The 14,999-nt window shown below is 39.3% G+C and overlaps 1 protein-coding gene and 1 pseudogene across 4 annotated transcripts in view; both read right to left on the bottom strand.

Moving 5' to 3' along the window:
• Positions 1–14,999, bottom strand: part of SLAIN2 (SLAIN motif family member 2) — a 71,731-nt gene that overhangs the window by 9,593 nt on the left and 47,139 nt on the right. For 2 of the 4 annotated variants that reach the window (XM_033214737.1, XM_033214735.1), the window contains one exon: positions 14,739–14,816. The exons of the other annotated variants lie outside the window; for them this stretch is intronic. In XM_033214737.1, the coding sequence (XP_033070628.1) occupies positions 14,739–14,816 (78 nt within the window). The remainder of the gene's footprint in view (positions 1–14,738; positions 14,817–14,999) is intronic. 4 annotated transcript variants of the gene reach the window in all.
• Positions 225–787, bottom strand: LOC117085641 (annotated as a pseudogene).

Consider the following 14,999-nt stretch of genomic DNA (forward strand, 5'->3'; position numbering starts at 1 on the left):
AGAAGATAATCCAAATAGAGCAGAACAGGGACATTCCAGATAAAGGAAAATGAAGTCCAGATAAAAGCAGGAAAGAGTTCAAAATGCTGTGAGGACAACTGGATATCCACGTACAAAAGAATGAAGTTGGACCCCTACACTTCACACTATTAAAAAATTAACTCAAAATGGATCACAGACCTAAATATAAGAGCTAACCCTACAAAGTTCTTAGGAAACTCTCGCCCCATCTCTAGGGAAGTAGTGAGAAAGGCAGATGCTGAGGACTAGGAAGGCTTTGAAGTTTCCCAGCCTACTTATCCTCCCCTTCTCAACAAGGAGAGCTGTTCCCTATTAACCCTCTCATCCAGTCATCCCTTAAACACACACATACACACACTCACTCACTAGTTAAAACAACGACAAAAAAAAAAAACACCAACGAAACAAAATTGCTTCAAGTATTCATGGTCAGGGGTCCTAGGCTGGGACCTGGGGTTATGGGTCAGCAATGGAAGAGGGAAGAGGAAGAGGAGGAGCCATCACTGTTTCTGCTATAGGGCTTCCTTCCTTGCTGCATTCTGCAGCAACTCTGTCTACCTTGTCTGCTGGCAACTGCACATATTGGACCACTATGCCCCTAATGAAGATGTGAGGCTATTTCTCAGGGTCTGTAACGCTGATGTTAGTTAATTTGATGTTGAGATACTGATCCGCAGAATGGAAGGATCCACAGATATGCGGGTCATTCTTGAGTTCCAGGTCCACATCCTTGCCCACAGGGACTGAAAAAGGAATAGAAGAGCATAGTCTTGGTGCTGGTGCTGCAGGCCAGATGGGGAGGAGGGCAGGATACCACAAGCAGAGCCAGACTTGGGGAAGGGAAGGGCCACAGAAAGCTCTAAGTACCAAAGGGGAAAACACAGCGGATTCACGTCTGGGAAGAGCAGGCTGGGTAGAGCAGAAGGGACAGGAGTAATGACTAGGGTTAGGCACTGATTTCTTATGACACCACAAGTGTGATCCATAAGATCAAAAATTGATAAATCATACTTCATCAAAATTAAAAACTTCTGTGCTTCAAAGGATACCATAAAGAAAGTGAAGAATAAATCCACTGAGTAGGAGAAAATATTTACAAATCATGGATCTGATATGGGACTTGAATCCAGAATATATAAAGGAATGCTACTACTCAATTAAAAAAAAAAACAAAACAGAGACAAAGAATTTGAATAGACATTTCTCCAAAGAAGACATACAAATGGCCAATAAGCACATGAAAAGATGCTCAACGTTAGTCATGCAAAGTAAAAACTACAATGAGATTCCACTTTATAACACTTCACCAGGATCGCTAAAATAAAAGACAATAAGTGTTACTGAGGAGATGGAGAAATTGGAACCCTCACACAGTGCTGGTGACATTCTAAAATGTTGTAGTCATTCTGGAAAACAGTTTAGCAGATCCTTAATATGTTAAACATAAAGCTACCATATGATCCAGTAATTCCACTAAGTATATAATCAAGAGAACTGAAAACATGTCTGTCCATGTAAACACCTGTGCATGAATGTTCACAGCATTATTATTATTATTATTTTGAGATGGAGTCTTGCTCTGTCGTCCAGGTTGGAGTGCAATGGCATGATCTCAGCTCACTGCAACCTCTGCCTCCTGGGTTCAAGCAATTCTCCTACCTCAGCTTTCCAGGTAGCTGAGATCACAGGCGCCCACCACCACACCCAGCTAATTTTTGTACTTTTAGTAGAGACGAGATTTCAATTCACCATGTTGGCCAGGCTAGTCTCAAACTCCTGACCTCAGGTGATCTGCCCACCTCGGTCTCCCAAAGTGCTGGGATTACAGGCGTGAGCCACTGGGCCTGACCAAAGGATTATTCACAATAGGAATTTGTTTCCACAAAGAGTGGAAACAACTCAAGTATCCACCAAGTGATGAATGGCTAAACGAAATGTGGTGCATCCACACAATGGAATATTTGGCAATAAAAAGAAACAAAGTACAGTTATGTGTCACTTAACGATGAGGATATGATCTGAGAAATGACTCGTTAGGCAAGTTTGTCCATGTAGGAACATCAGAGTGTACTTTCGCAAACCTAAGTTATTTAGGCTACTATACACCTAGGCTATAAGGAACAGTTGATGGCAGGGCCGGGGGAGGTGGAGATGGTTAATGGGTACAAAAAAAAAAATAGAGAAAGATCTACTATTTGATAGCACAACCAGGTGACTATAGTCAACAATACCTTAATTATATATTCTAAAATACCTTAGAGTGTAATTGGATTGTCTGTAACACAAAGGATGAATGCTTGAGGGGATGGGGACCTGATTCTCTGTGATGTTATTACTTCACATTGCTTGCCTGTATCAAAATATCTCATGAGCTCCATAAATTTACACACCTACTATGTACCCACAAAAAATTTTTAAAAATAGTATAAGGCTCCTAGGCTAGAAACCAATACAGCATGTTACTGTACTGAACACTGTAGGCAACTGTAACAGAAGGGCATTTGCATATCCAAACATATCTAAACATAGAAGAAGTACAGTAAAAATGTTATAAAAGACAAAATACAGTAGATCTGTATAGGGCACTTGCCATGAATGGAGATTATAGAACTGAAGTTGAGTGAGTGGTAAGTGAGTAGGGTGTACCCTACTGCAAACTTTATAAACACTGCACACTTAGGCTACACTAAATTATTTTTCTTCAATAATAAATTAATCTTAGCTCACTGTAACTACTTTACTTTATAAGCTTTAACTTAAAAATTTATTGGCTCTTTTGTAATAACACATAGCTTGTAACACAAACATGTTGTACAGCTGTCCAAAAATTTTCTTTCTTTATATCCTTATTCCACAGGTGTTTTTTAATTTTAAATCTTTATTTATTTTACTTGAATTTTTTTTTTTTTTTTTTTTGGCTAAAAACTGACAGAAACACACACATGAGCCTAAGCCTATACAGGGTTAGGATCATCAATATCACTATCTTCCACCTTCACATCTTGTCCCACTGGAAGGTCTATGATGGTACTAGGTGACAGAAATTGCCACCATTGTACATGTGATCCATTGTTGACTGAAATGTCGGTTTTTTGGTTTTAGATTTTTTGAGATAGGCTCTTGCTCTGTTGCCCAGGCTGGAAGTGGTGCAATCACACCTCACTGCAGACTCAACCTCTTAAGCTCAAGCAATCCTCCAATCCTCAGCCTCCTGAGTGGCTGGGACCACAGGTGCGTGCCACCATACCTGGCTATTTTATTTTTTCTGATGCAGTCTCACTATGTTGCCCAGGCTGGTCTCAAAAACTCCTGGGCTCAAATGATCCTCCCACGTCAGCCTCCCAAAGTGCTGGCATTACAGGCATGAGCTACTGTGCCTGGCCCTGAAACGCTGTTATGCAGCAAATGACTATACTGATACATGCTACAAAATGATGCACTTAGAAAACATTATGCTAAGTAAAAGAAGCCAGTCACAAAAGATCATATATGGTTTAATTCCATTTATATTAAATGTCCAACACAGGCAAATGTAGAGACAGAGAAGGTAGATGAGCAGGTGCCAGGGGCTAGAAGAAGTGAGGAATGAGGAGTTCTATTAATAAGTATGGTGTTTCTTATGGGGGTGATAAATATCTTCTAAAATAAGATAGTGGTAATGGTTTCTCTCTCTGTGAATATACTAAAAAACACCAAATAGTACACTTTAAGAAAGGATAAACTTTGAAAGTGGAGGGAGGGAATAAAAGAAAGAAATCTCAGAAAAGAAGCAGCCATGTTTTTGAACACTTCCAAATACAAGACAGAGCTATAGAACCATAAAATTAGTAAGTCTTAAATCAAGCTAAGTGCTTAGAAAAATCAATTTCATGGAAAAATGAGCAATAGAAAAGGACTGAAGTCAAATCACACATAAAGTTATTACAAGAAAAAAAGAATAAATAAGGAGTAAAGTAACACTTCTACAAGAAGTGAAACCTTACCAGAAATCATGGTAAGAAATCACACACACAAAGATGAAATTATCTAATATTTCAAATTTTAAAAATATTTTAATATTGCTACAAGATACGAAAGAATAGCATAAATCAGAGAGAGAAACACTCAGAAATGAGCTGATGGAACTCAGGAAGGAATCAGCTATAAAATGAATCATTTTAAGATGAAGTCTAAGGAGAAACATAAGAGTCAATATACACAATAGATAATGTTGTAAGAGAAACAGACAATGAAAACAAACTTTTATAGAAGTGAAGAAAGAAAAAAATAATTCAAGAGAAGGCAACAAATATAGAAACAAGAAACGAACCTTGAACATGTGTACAACAGGGGTCCCCACAAAAAGGAAAACCAAACCAAGAGAACAGAATATAAAAAACTACAATTCAATGAAACTTTTCTGAAAAACAAAAAAAGTTTGCTACTCTATAATGAAAGAACACACCCCGAATCTGGGAAAAGCAGCTCAGAATGATCAATACTAAGACATATTCTAGTAAATTATTGTAAAGAAAAAGAAAATATCCATTGTACATCTAGATAAAAAGACCAAATGAATTATGAATCTAGGCATTACACATCAATGACTGCTAACATCATGAAAAGAGGAAACCCCACTTTATGCACCTTTGGATAAAGAAGCACCACTACCTATGCAAAAAAAAAAAAACAGTTTTGCAAAAATAGCAAAATAATTTAGTTAACTGCCTATATCTAACTATCACTTTATAGAAAATACAAGGGAACTTGCTAAACAAAGCCATGAAAAAGTAATCAGCAAAATCCAGCCTGTAAGAATCTCTGCAGAACAAATGATCTGGTGGTTTCTTCAAAGAAACAATGAGACAGAGAAAAGAAATGGAAGAAAACTATAAAGTAAGAGAAACTTAAAAAGATGTATCAAAAAGGCAAAACTAGTTTCAAAACTTGGATGATAAAACTATACAAAAAAGGAAGTGACTGCTATAAAAGTTCAGAAGAGTAGATACTTTCTGGGGAGGGGTCAAGAGAGGGTTGTGTTTGGAAGCAGATAGGTGGAGGATGTCTGAGGTGCCAAGTTCTAGTCTCCTGATATGGATGGTAGTTACAAGGGTGTTTGCCTTATAAGAATTAATTAAACTGTGTATTGGTTTTCTGATTTCATGTTTTATTTAAAAATAATAAAGTTTAAAAACAGATTTATAAATCAGCAATCATTGGAAATTTATTAATCCCTAAATTATTAGATAAACGCAATACAGTCTATGAAAGAATAAGTCAAGTCCTAGAACATCAAGGTATGGAGAGAAATATGTTAACAAAGTTAATGTATAACTGGAGGGGAAATTAGAGAGGATCTGAAGAGGTATACTAAGCTGTAGTGATACTACTGGAAAAAATGTTTCATGGTAGCAGCATTTTGACTTATCTATAAACAAGTGGGTCAGGGAACAATAAAAATATAATGAGGTTGATTGGATACAGGTGAACTTTAAAGAGCTGTAACTTTCTTTTTTTTTTTTTTTGAGACGGAGTCTCGCTCTGTCGCCCGGGCTGGAGTGCAGTGGCCGGATCTCAGCTCACTGCAAGTGCCGCCTCCCGGGTTTATGCCATTCTCCTGCCTCAGCCTCCAGAGTAGCTGGGACTACAGGCGCCCGCCACCTCGCCCGGCTAGTTTTTTGTATTTTTTAGTAAAGACGGGGTTTCACCGTGTTAGCCAGGATGGTCTCGATCTCCTGACCTCGTGATCCGCCCGTATCGGCCTCCCAAAGTGCTGGGATTACAGGCTTGAGCCACCGCGCCCGGCAAGAGCTGTAACTTTCATATTCTAAAAGGCAGTCAGCACTTAACTGGAAAAATTAAGGTACAAATTTCAGAGAGTAGAAAATTTTGACCTAGGACTTTCTCAGCAAGGGAAATTGACGGCTGTAATCAAGATTTAACTACAGAGAAAGACAAAGGCCTTAGAAAACCATAAAAACATTAAGTCTAAATGTAAAATAAAACCTATAATGTTCAGTTATCATTCCAAAAATAGCATGAAATGGTCTAACAGGAATGTGTGTTTGGAGGGAACCTCAACAACAGCCTCCACACTCTTTCTTCTCATTCTTCAAATTTTACATATCAAAATCATAGGAGGGGAAACAACAACTATCATTTTAATTGTTTCTAAGAAGTCTGTGTATGGGCCGGGCGTGGTGGCTCAAGCCTGTAATCCCAGCACTTTGGGAGGCCAAGACGGGCGGATCACGAGGTCAGGAGATCGAGACCATCTGGCTAACACGGTGAAACCCGTCTCTACTAAAAACACAAAAAACTAGCCGGGTGAGGTGGCGGGCGCCTGTAGTCCCAGCTACTGGGAGGTTGAGGCAGGAGAATGGCGTAAACCCGGGAGGCGGAGCTTGCAGTGAGCTGAGATCCGACCACTGCACTCCAGCCCGGGCGACAGAGCAAGACTCCGCCTAAAAAAAAAAAAAAAAAAAAAAAAAAAAAAAAAAAGAAGTCTGTGTATGTGTCAGAAGCTAGTTTTTGAACACAACTGTAAGAGGAGAAGCAAAGGGGCTAGAACAGAGAAGAAAAGAGGAAAAGATATAATGAGTGTATCTTGTTTATGATACAGATTCAATAAATACTTGTCAGCTGACAGAAAAGACATTTTTAATTTTGATTTCTAGGTAATCACAAAATTCTTTCATTCTCCATCTTCAGGTAGTCTAATATCAAAAGGCATTTTAAAATCTAATAATTAGAAATGCAAAAGTCGGAGGGTGGGCCAAGGTCAATTGGAAGTAGCAGTGGTCTGCAGCTCTCACAGAGAGGAATGAAAAGAGGAAAGAAAAGAGTGAGTGTATTCTGCACCTTCAACTGAGGTATCCAGGTTCTTGCACTGGGACTGACTAGGCGAAGAGCTTGACCAATGGAGAGCGAGGAAAAACAGCAGGATGAGGCAATGGCCCACTTGGATGCAGCATGGAGCCAGCAGAGCCCCCACCACCGGCCAAGAAAGGTGGTGAGTGATTGTGCAACCCTGCCCTGACTCGGGAAACCACGCTTCTCCCACAGATTCTTGCAACCCACAGATCAAGAGATTCCCTCACAAGCCCACGCCACCATGGCCTAGGATCCAAAGCACAAAGCTGTGTGGAGTCTCGGCAGAATGGTCACTCAGGCACTCATGGAGACCCAGTAGTTTTGCATACTCCAGTTTCAGGAATTCATGCAAGGCAGGAGATCCCTCCATGCATTACCCTAGGAAGGGGGCTGAATCCAAGGAACCAGGCAGCAGTGTTCTGTGGGCTCCATTCCCACAGCACCTCACAAGACCCACTGGCTTGGAATTCCAGCTAGCCAGTGGTAGCAGGCTGGAGACTGCCTGACACAGACCGAATTTCTAGGAGGAAGGGTGACCACCATCGCTGTGGTTGGAGTCAGCTGTGCTAGCCTAGCGGCTCTGGGAAGTCCAGGTGGTCCAGACCAGGAGTTCCCCAAAATGCAGCACAGCTGCTGTGCCAGATCGTGGCCAGACTGCTTCTTTAAGTGGGACCGTGATCCATCCCTCCTCACTGGGCAAGGCCTCCCTGTGAGAATTTCAGCAACTCCAGCCAGGGTTATATGAACGAAATTCTGATGACGGAGCCTGTGGAGGATGGACAACCGCTGTCTCTGTGGTTCAGCCAACAGTTTTTCCAGCCTGCTAGCTCTGGAGAGTCCGGACAGTCTGGACAAAGGGGGCTCCCCCAAGAGCACCACACCTGCTCCGCCAAAGGGTAGTCAGACATCTTCTGTAAGTGGGACCCTGATCCCATTCCTCCCAACTAGGTGAGACCTCCCAACAGGGGTCTCCAGATACCTCATAAAGGAGTGGTCAGGCCAGTATCAGGTCAGTGTCCCCCTGGGACGGAGCTCCCAGAGGAAGGGGCAGGCTGCCATCTTTGCTGTTCTGCAGCCTTCACTGGTGATACCTCTAGATGCAGGAGGGACTGAGGTGACTACGGTCTGGAATGGACCCCCAGAAAACCACAGCAGCCCTACGGAAGAAGGGCCTGACTGTTAAAAACACAAAGCAACAACATCAACAAAAAGGACCCCACAAAAACCCCATTCAAAGGTCAACAACCTCAAAGATCAAAGGTAGGTAAGTCCACAAAGATGAGAAAGAATCAACGCAAAAACACTGAAAACTCAAAAAGCCAGAATGTGTCTTCTCCTCCAAATGACCACATCTCTCCGGCAAGGGCACAGAACTGGGCTGAGGCTGAGACAGCTGAATTGACAGATGTAGGGTTCTGATCTTTGCTGAGCTAAAGGAACATGTTCCAACCCAATGCAAAGAAGCTAAGAATCATGATAAAACAATACTAGAGCTGACAACCAGAAGAGCTAGTTTAGAGAGGAACATATCTGACCTGATGGAGCTGAAAAACAACAACATGAGAACTTCACAATGCAGTAACAAGTATCAACAGCAGAACAGACCAAGCGGAGGAAAGAATCTCAGAGTTTGAAGACTTTTTTCCGAAATAAGATGGGCAGAAAAGAATAGAGAAAAAAGAATAAAAAGGAATGAACAAAAAGTCAGAGAAATATGGGATTATGTAAAAAGACCAAACCAATGAATGATTGGGGTACCTGAAAGAGATGGGGAAAACAGAACCAAGCTGGAATACATACTTCAGGATATCATCCAGGAAAACTTCCCAATCTAGCAAGACAAGGCCAATATTCAAATTCAGGAAATCCAGAGAACCCTAGTAAGATACTCCACGAGAAGATCAACCCCAAGACACCTAATCATCAAATTCTCCAAGGTCAAAATGAAGGAAAAAAAAAAAATTAAGGGCAGCCAGAGAGAAAGGCCAGGTCACCTACAAAGGGAAGCCCATCAGACTACCAGAGGACCTCTCAGCAGAAACCCTACAAGCCAGAAGAGATTGGGAGTCAACAGAAAACATTCTTAAAGAAAATAATTTCTAACCCAGAATTTCGTATCTGGCCAAACCAAGCTGCATAAGGGAAGGAGAAATAAGATCCTTTTCAGACAAGCAAAGCTGAAGGAATTCACCACCTCCAGTTCTGCCTTGCAAGAGCTCTTGAAGAAAGCACTACATATGGAAAGGAAAAACCACTACCAGCCACTACAAAAACACAGTGAAGTACACAGACCAGTGACCCTGTGAAGCAACCACATAAACAAGTCTGCAAAATAACTAGCTAACATCATGATGACAGGATCAAATTCACACATAACAATATTAACTTTAAATGTAAATGGGCTAAATGCCTCAATTAAAAGACATAGAGTGGCAAGCTGGATAAAGGGTCAAGACCCATGCTGTCTTCAAGAGACCCATCTCACATGCAAAGACACATATAGGCTGAAAATAAAGGGATGAAGGAAAATTTGCCATGCAAATGGAAAACAGAAAAAAGCAGGGGTCGCAATCCTACTTTCTGACAAAACAGACTTTAAACCAACAAAGATTGAAAAAGATAAAGAAGGGCATTACATATGGTAAAGGGTTTTTAATTCAACAAGAAGAGCCAACTATCCTAAATATATATGTAACCCAATACAGGAGCACCCAGATTCATAAAGCAAGTTCTTAAGAGACCGACAAAGAGACTTAGACTCCCACACAGTAATAGAGATTTTAACACCCTTCTGACAATATTAGACAGAAGATTGAGATAGAAAATTAACAAAGATATTCAGGACCTGAACTCAGTTTCAGCTCTGGATTAAGTGGACCTGCTAGAGGTCTACAAAACTCTCCACACAAAAAACAACAGAATATACATTCTTCTGATCACCACACAACACTTACTCTAAAAGTGATCACGTAATAGTCCTCAGCAAATGCAAAAGAACTGAAATCATAACAGTCTCTCAGACCACAGCACAATCAAATTAGAACTCAAGATTAAGAAATCTACTCAAAACCACACAACTACATGGAAAGTGAACAACCTGTTCCTGAATGACTCTTGGGTAAACAACGAAATTAAGGCAAAAATCAAGACTTTCTTTGAAACTAATGAGAACAAAGAGACAACACATCAGAATCTCCAGGATGCAGCTAACGCAATGTTAAGAGGGAAATTTACAGCACTAAATGCTGACATCACAAAGCTAGAAAGATCTCGTATTAACAACCTAACATGACAACTAAAAGAACTAGAGAACCAAGAGGAAACAAACTCCAAAGCTAGCAGAAGAACTGAAGGAGACAGAGACAAGAAAAACTCTTAAAACAACACAAACAACAACAAAAAAGAACTCAGAAGCCTTTTTTTTTTTTTTTTTAAGTTAATAAAATAGACTGCTACCTAGAATAATAAAGAAGAAAAGGGACCAGGCACAGTGGCTCACGTCTGTAATCCCAACATTTTGTGAGGCCAAGGTGGGTGATCACTTGAGGACAGGAGTTCAAGACAAGTGTGGCCAACATAGGGAAACCCCATCTCTACTAAAAATACAAACAAATTAGCTAGGCATGGTGGCATATACCTGTAATCCCAGCTATTTGGGTGGCTAAAGCATGAGAACTGTTTGAACCCTGGAAGCAGAGGAGCTTGCAGTAAGCCAAGATTGTGCCACTGTACTACAGCCTGGGCGACAGAGCAAGACTCTGTCTCAAAAAAAAAAAAAAAAAAAGAATCAAATAGACACAACCAGAAATTATCAGGAGAATACCACCAGTGACCAGAGAAATACAAACAACCATCAGATAATACTGTAAACACCTCTAGGTACATAAACTAGAAAATCTAGAAGAAACAGATAAAATTCCTGGACACATACACCCTCCCAAGACTGAACCAGGAAGAAAATGAATCCCTGAATAAAACAATAATTAGTTCTGAAATTGAAGAGGTAATATATAGCCTGCCAATCAATGAAAGCCCAATACCAGACAGATTCACAGCTGAATTCTACCAGAGGTACAAAGAACGGCTGGTACAATTTCTACTGAAACTATTCCAAACAATTGAAAAAGAGAGACTCCTCTCTAACTCATTTTATGAGGCCAGCGACAACCTGATACCAAAACCCAGCAGAGACCCAACAAAAAAAGAGAAAACATCAGGCCAATATCCCTGATGAACGTTGATGCAAAAATCCTCAATATAATAGTGGCAAACTGAACCCAGCAGCACATCAAAAAGCTTATCCAACAAGATCAAGTTAGCTTTATCCTCAGGAAGCAAGGTTGGTTCAACATATGCAAATCAATAAATGTAATTCATCACATAAACAGAACGAAAGACAAAAACCACATGATTATCTGAATAGATGCAGAAAAGGTCTTCAATACAATTCAACATCCCCTCATGTTAAAAACTCTCAATACACTATGTACTGAAGGAACATACCTTAAAATAAAAAGGGACACATGTGACAAACCCACAGCCAATATCATACTCAATGGGCAAAAGTCTGAAGCATTCCCTTTGAAAAGCGGCACAAGACCATGATGCTCTCTCCTACCACTCCTATTCAACATAGTATTGGAAGGTCTGGTCAGGGCAATCAGGGAAGAGAAAGAAATAAAGGGTATTCAAATAGGAAGAGAGGAAGTCAAAGTGTCTCTGTTTGCAGACGACATTATTCTATATCCAGAAAACTCCATCATTTCAGCTCAATAGCTTCTTAAGCTGATAAGCAACTTCGGCCAAGTCCCAAGATACAAAATCAATGTGCAAAAATCGCTAGCATTCCTATACACCAACAACAGGCAAGCAGGGAGCCAAATCATGAATGGTTTCCCATTCACAATGCTACAAAAAGAATAAAATACCTAGGAATACAGCTAACAAGGGAAATGAAGGACCTCTTCAAGGAAAACCACAAACCACTGCTTAAGGCAATCAGGGAGGAAACAAATGGAAAAACACTCCATGCTCATGGATAGGAAGAATCAGTATCGTAATATCATGAAAATGGTCATACTGTCTAAAGTAATTTATGGATTCAATGCTATTCCCATTAAACTACCACTGACATTCTTTACAGAATTACGTATCTCAAAATATAGTGAAGAGTATTAAACAATTACCATCATTAATTCCTTCTTAGTTGCCTCTTTCCTTCTAAACAGGCAAAACATAAGTGTTGTTGCTTCTTTCCTTCTGTATTTCCTTCTTTCATATGTTTGTTGGCCACATGAATGTCTTCTTTTGAGAGTGTCTGTTTATCTCCTTTGCCCACTTTTTAATGGGGTGTTTAGAAGGAAAGAGGTAACTAAGAAGGAACTAATATCCTGTTATCTCTGCATTCACTTTGTCTAATTAGTCTTCATTTTTTTCCCCCTGGCTTGGTGAGGTCTCTGCCCTATTTACCTCCACTTTACTAAGTGCCCAACAACAGGGAATAAATAAAATATTTCTTAAAGCAGTTTAAATAGTCACTTCCATGAAGTCTTAAAAACATAGACTGGACTGTTTTCTTCAGGGTAGGATAGGCTGAAGAAACACAAAAAACTTGCAAAAAGAAAATGCAAAGAACGTGTCCACCCTTTTTTTTTACTTTAGCAGCATGACTATATTCATTCAACAAATACTTATGGAGTGAGTCTGTCAAGCAACACAGTTCTTACTTTCCATTTTCAAATACCTGCTACTACTAAATGCAATTAAAATCAAAGTGGCTACATTTCCAATGGCTAAGTAATCTTTTTCCTCCTCCCATGATCCTGTCAGCCCTATGATATATTAGCTTTCTAGGTACAGGTTCATCTCCAGGATGGATAAATTGATTTGTGTGCCAATTTATCATATGTTGGTCCATGTTTCTTTATTGGACACGTTTAATATGCCAAATATACCTGTGAACAGGTGGCCTCTGTCTCCTGAGTGCCTCACATCCCTACAAGAGAAGAGACTCCTGCCAGTCAATGCAGACCCCTCCCTTTAATGTCTCGGTATGAGGGGAAATCAGAAAATCCATTTTGACCTTGGATCCAAAAGATATCCTCCACTTCAGCTTCATCAATAATTAAGCTAATATTTTAAATCTTACCTTATACCTGTGTCCATTTCTCAACCGGTTAAAAATTTATAGAGAAGAGGTAGGTAATGGTAATGCCCACGTCAAAATACCAATCAGAAAATATAAAAGTCTGGATCAAGTTAAATAAGTAAGAGATTAAACAAAACAGAATAGCACACCCCCCGCCCCCGCCCCCCCCCCCCCACTTCTTTCCCTTTACTAAGTCAATAAGACAGCTAGAGATGCCAAGAATTCCAGTTCATAACAGTTCTAAGTTTGGGCTTTCCTGTCATCTTATCACAGAGGGTAGGCAGTTTGGTGGCTTGGAGTGATAAAAATAATGTAACCCCTATAGACAAGTTTTAAAATTTCAGCTAGAAGTTATGGTTTTCTTAACCTGATCAATGGAGCAACATGAAATCTTTAGGTAAAAATTTTAAGTTATGTAAACCTACTTAATTCCAAAAAACATTATGAAACAGCTTACAGAGGCAAACCACAAAATGTATATCAACTTAAAATCTTCTACTATTTTATTACAGTATAGTGATCTCCTGCCCTAGTTTAGATACCACAGTGTTTTCAGGTTCACGTTTTTATATGCCTCCCACACCTAGCCATGGAAGTACTAAAAAATATTGAGAAGTCTCAAAAAAAAGAAGCCTACAGTTCCCAAATAAGTACATAAAAAACCCTTTCTATAATGACCCCTATTTGTCACTTCCTTTCCCATCAAACATTCATATTGGAGGCCTATGGTCAACTTCCGATAATCAAAACACAAACATTCATACATTCTGCTTTTTTATTTGCCTATTTGACTTTCCTTCAAATTCTATTATCTAAAACAATTTCCTTAAATTATACTCAATCCAAGAAATCACTGCAAAAACATTTGCAGTAAATTTGCCAAAACTTGTATTATAGCACTTTTGTAAACATAACCAAATCTTTTTTTTTCCCAAAAAAATCTAATTTCTTCTTCCTGCGCAATTTTCTTTAGTGTTTTACCTCTGTTACATATTTTGGTTATTTACTGAGGTCTAAAGCTATCAGAAAACCTACATGTTCTGGATACGGAAAACATTTTTCCTCTTTGTTTCATACCATTTCCTCTGAGGCCTGTTTGTTTTTATTACTGTTGGTCTATCCAATCCCACTGCTTTCTCTTAACTCTTCTTCTGTCTGGCTGCCCATTCAGCGTCTTGGAACCAATACTGGACAGCTTTGATGTACAACCTTCATATATTTCTTCAACTATTGTTATGAAAGCTACAACTCCATAAACATTCCAGACCTATCAGTTAACCACAACTTCTGATTTAACTTCAACTACCTTCTAATGTGGAAGTGTTCCTATTTTATACAGATAAGTAAAACTAAAACTCAAAGTCCAAGGAAAAAACATCAACATACAGAATGTCTGACATTTGGTTCATTTTAAAGCACTTATGAAGTTAAGTTGGCATAAAATTGAAACGATGCCCTTTCATTTTAAGTTGGTAAGAAAAATATATTCTCTATATACCATTTACTCCTTTGAGAAAAGCAACCCGATACATACCTCTGTAGAAAATGTTTCTTCTGGATTTATCCAAATAACAGAATAAATCCTCATTATTTTATTATTTTTCAAAATAAGACTAAAATGTGCCTTACAGACACCACTGACTCAGTATGCCAAATGGCTTAAGATTTAACTAGATCATTTGCTGAAATTTTAAACTGAGTAAGAGGTTGTAGTTACCTCTTTTTGTAGATGAAGTTTGAAGCAACTGTTTGGCTTTGAGGGAAGTGCGAGGCAAATTTTTCAGCCTTTGCGAAGCTGTTGAAAAATAAGGAACTGTAATATTTGCCTGGAAGTACAAGATAAAGGCTATTGCGTCTATAAACTTGAATGTTTTAATACAAACTTAAAAATTATCAAAGAACAGAAGCCATAAGGTGCAAATATGTTAGAATCCTAGAAGCAAAAGAATTTTAAAGTGATGCTTAGTGCATTAAGTTG

Source organism: Trachypithecus francoisi, unplaced genomic scaffold, assembly GCF_009764315.1.
Source record: "Trachypithecus francoisi isolate TF-2019V2 unplaced genomic scaffold, Tfra_2.0 Lachesis_group1, whole genome shotgun sequence".
NCBI classification, from domain to species: Eukaryota; Metazoa; Chordata; class Mammalia; order Primates; family Cercopithecidae; genus Trachypithecus; species Trachypithecus francoisi.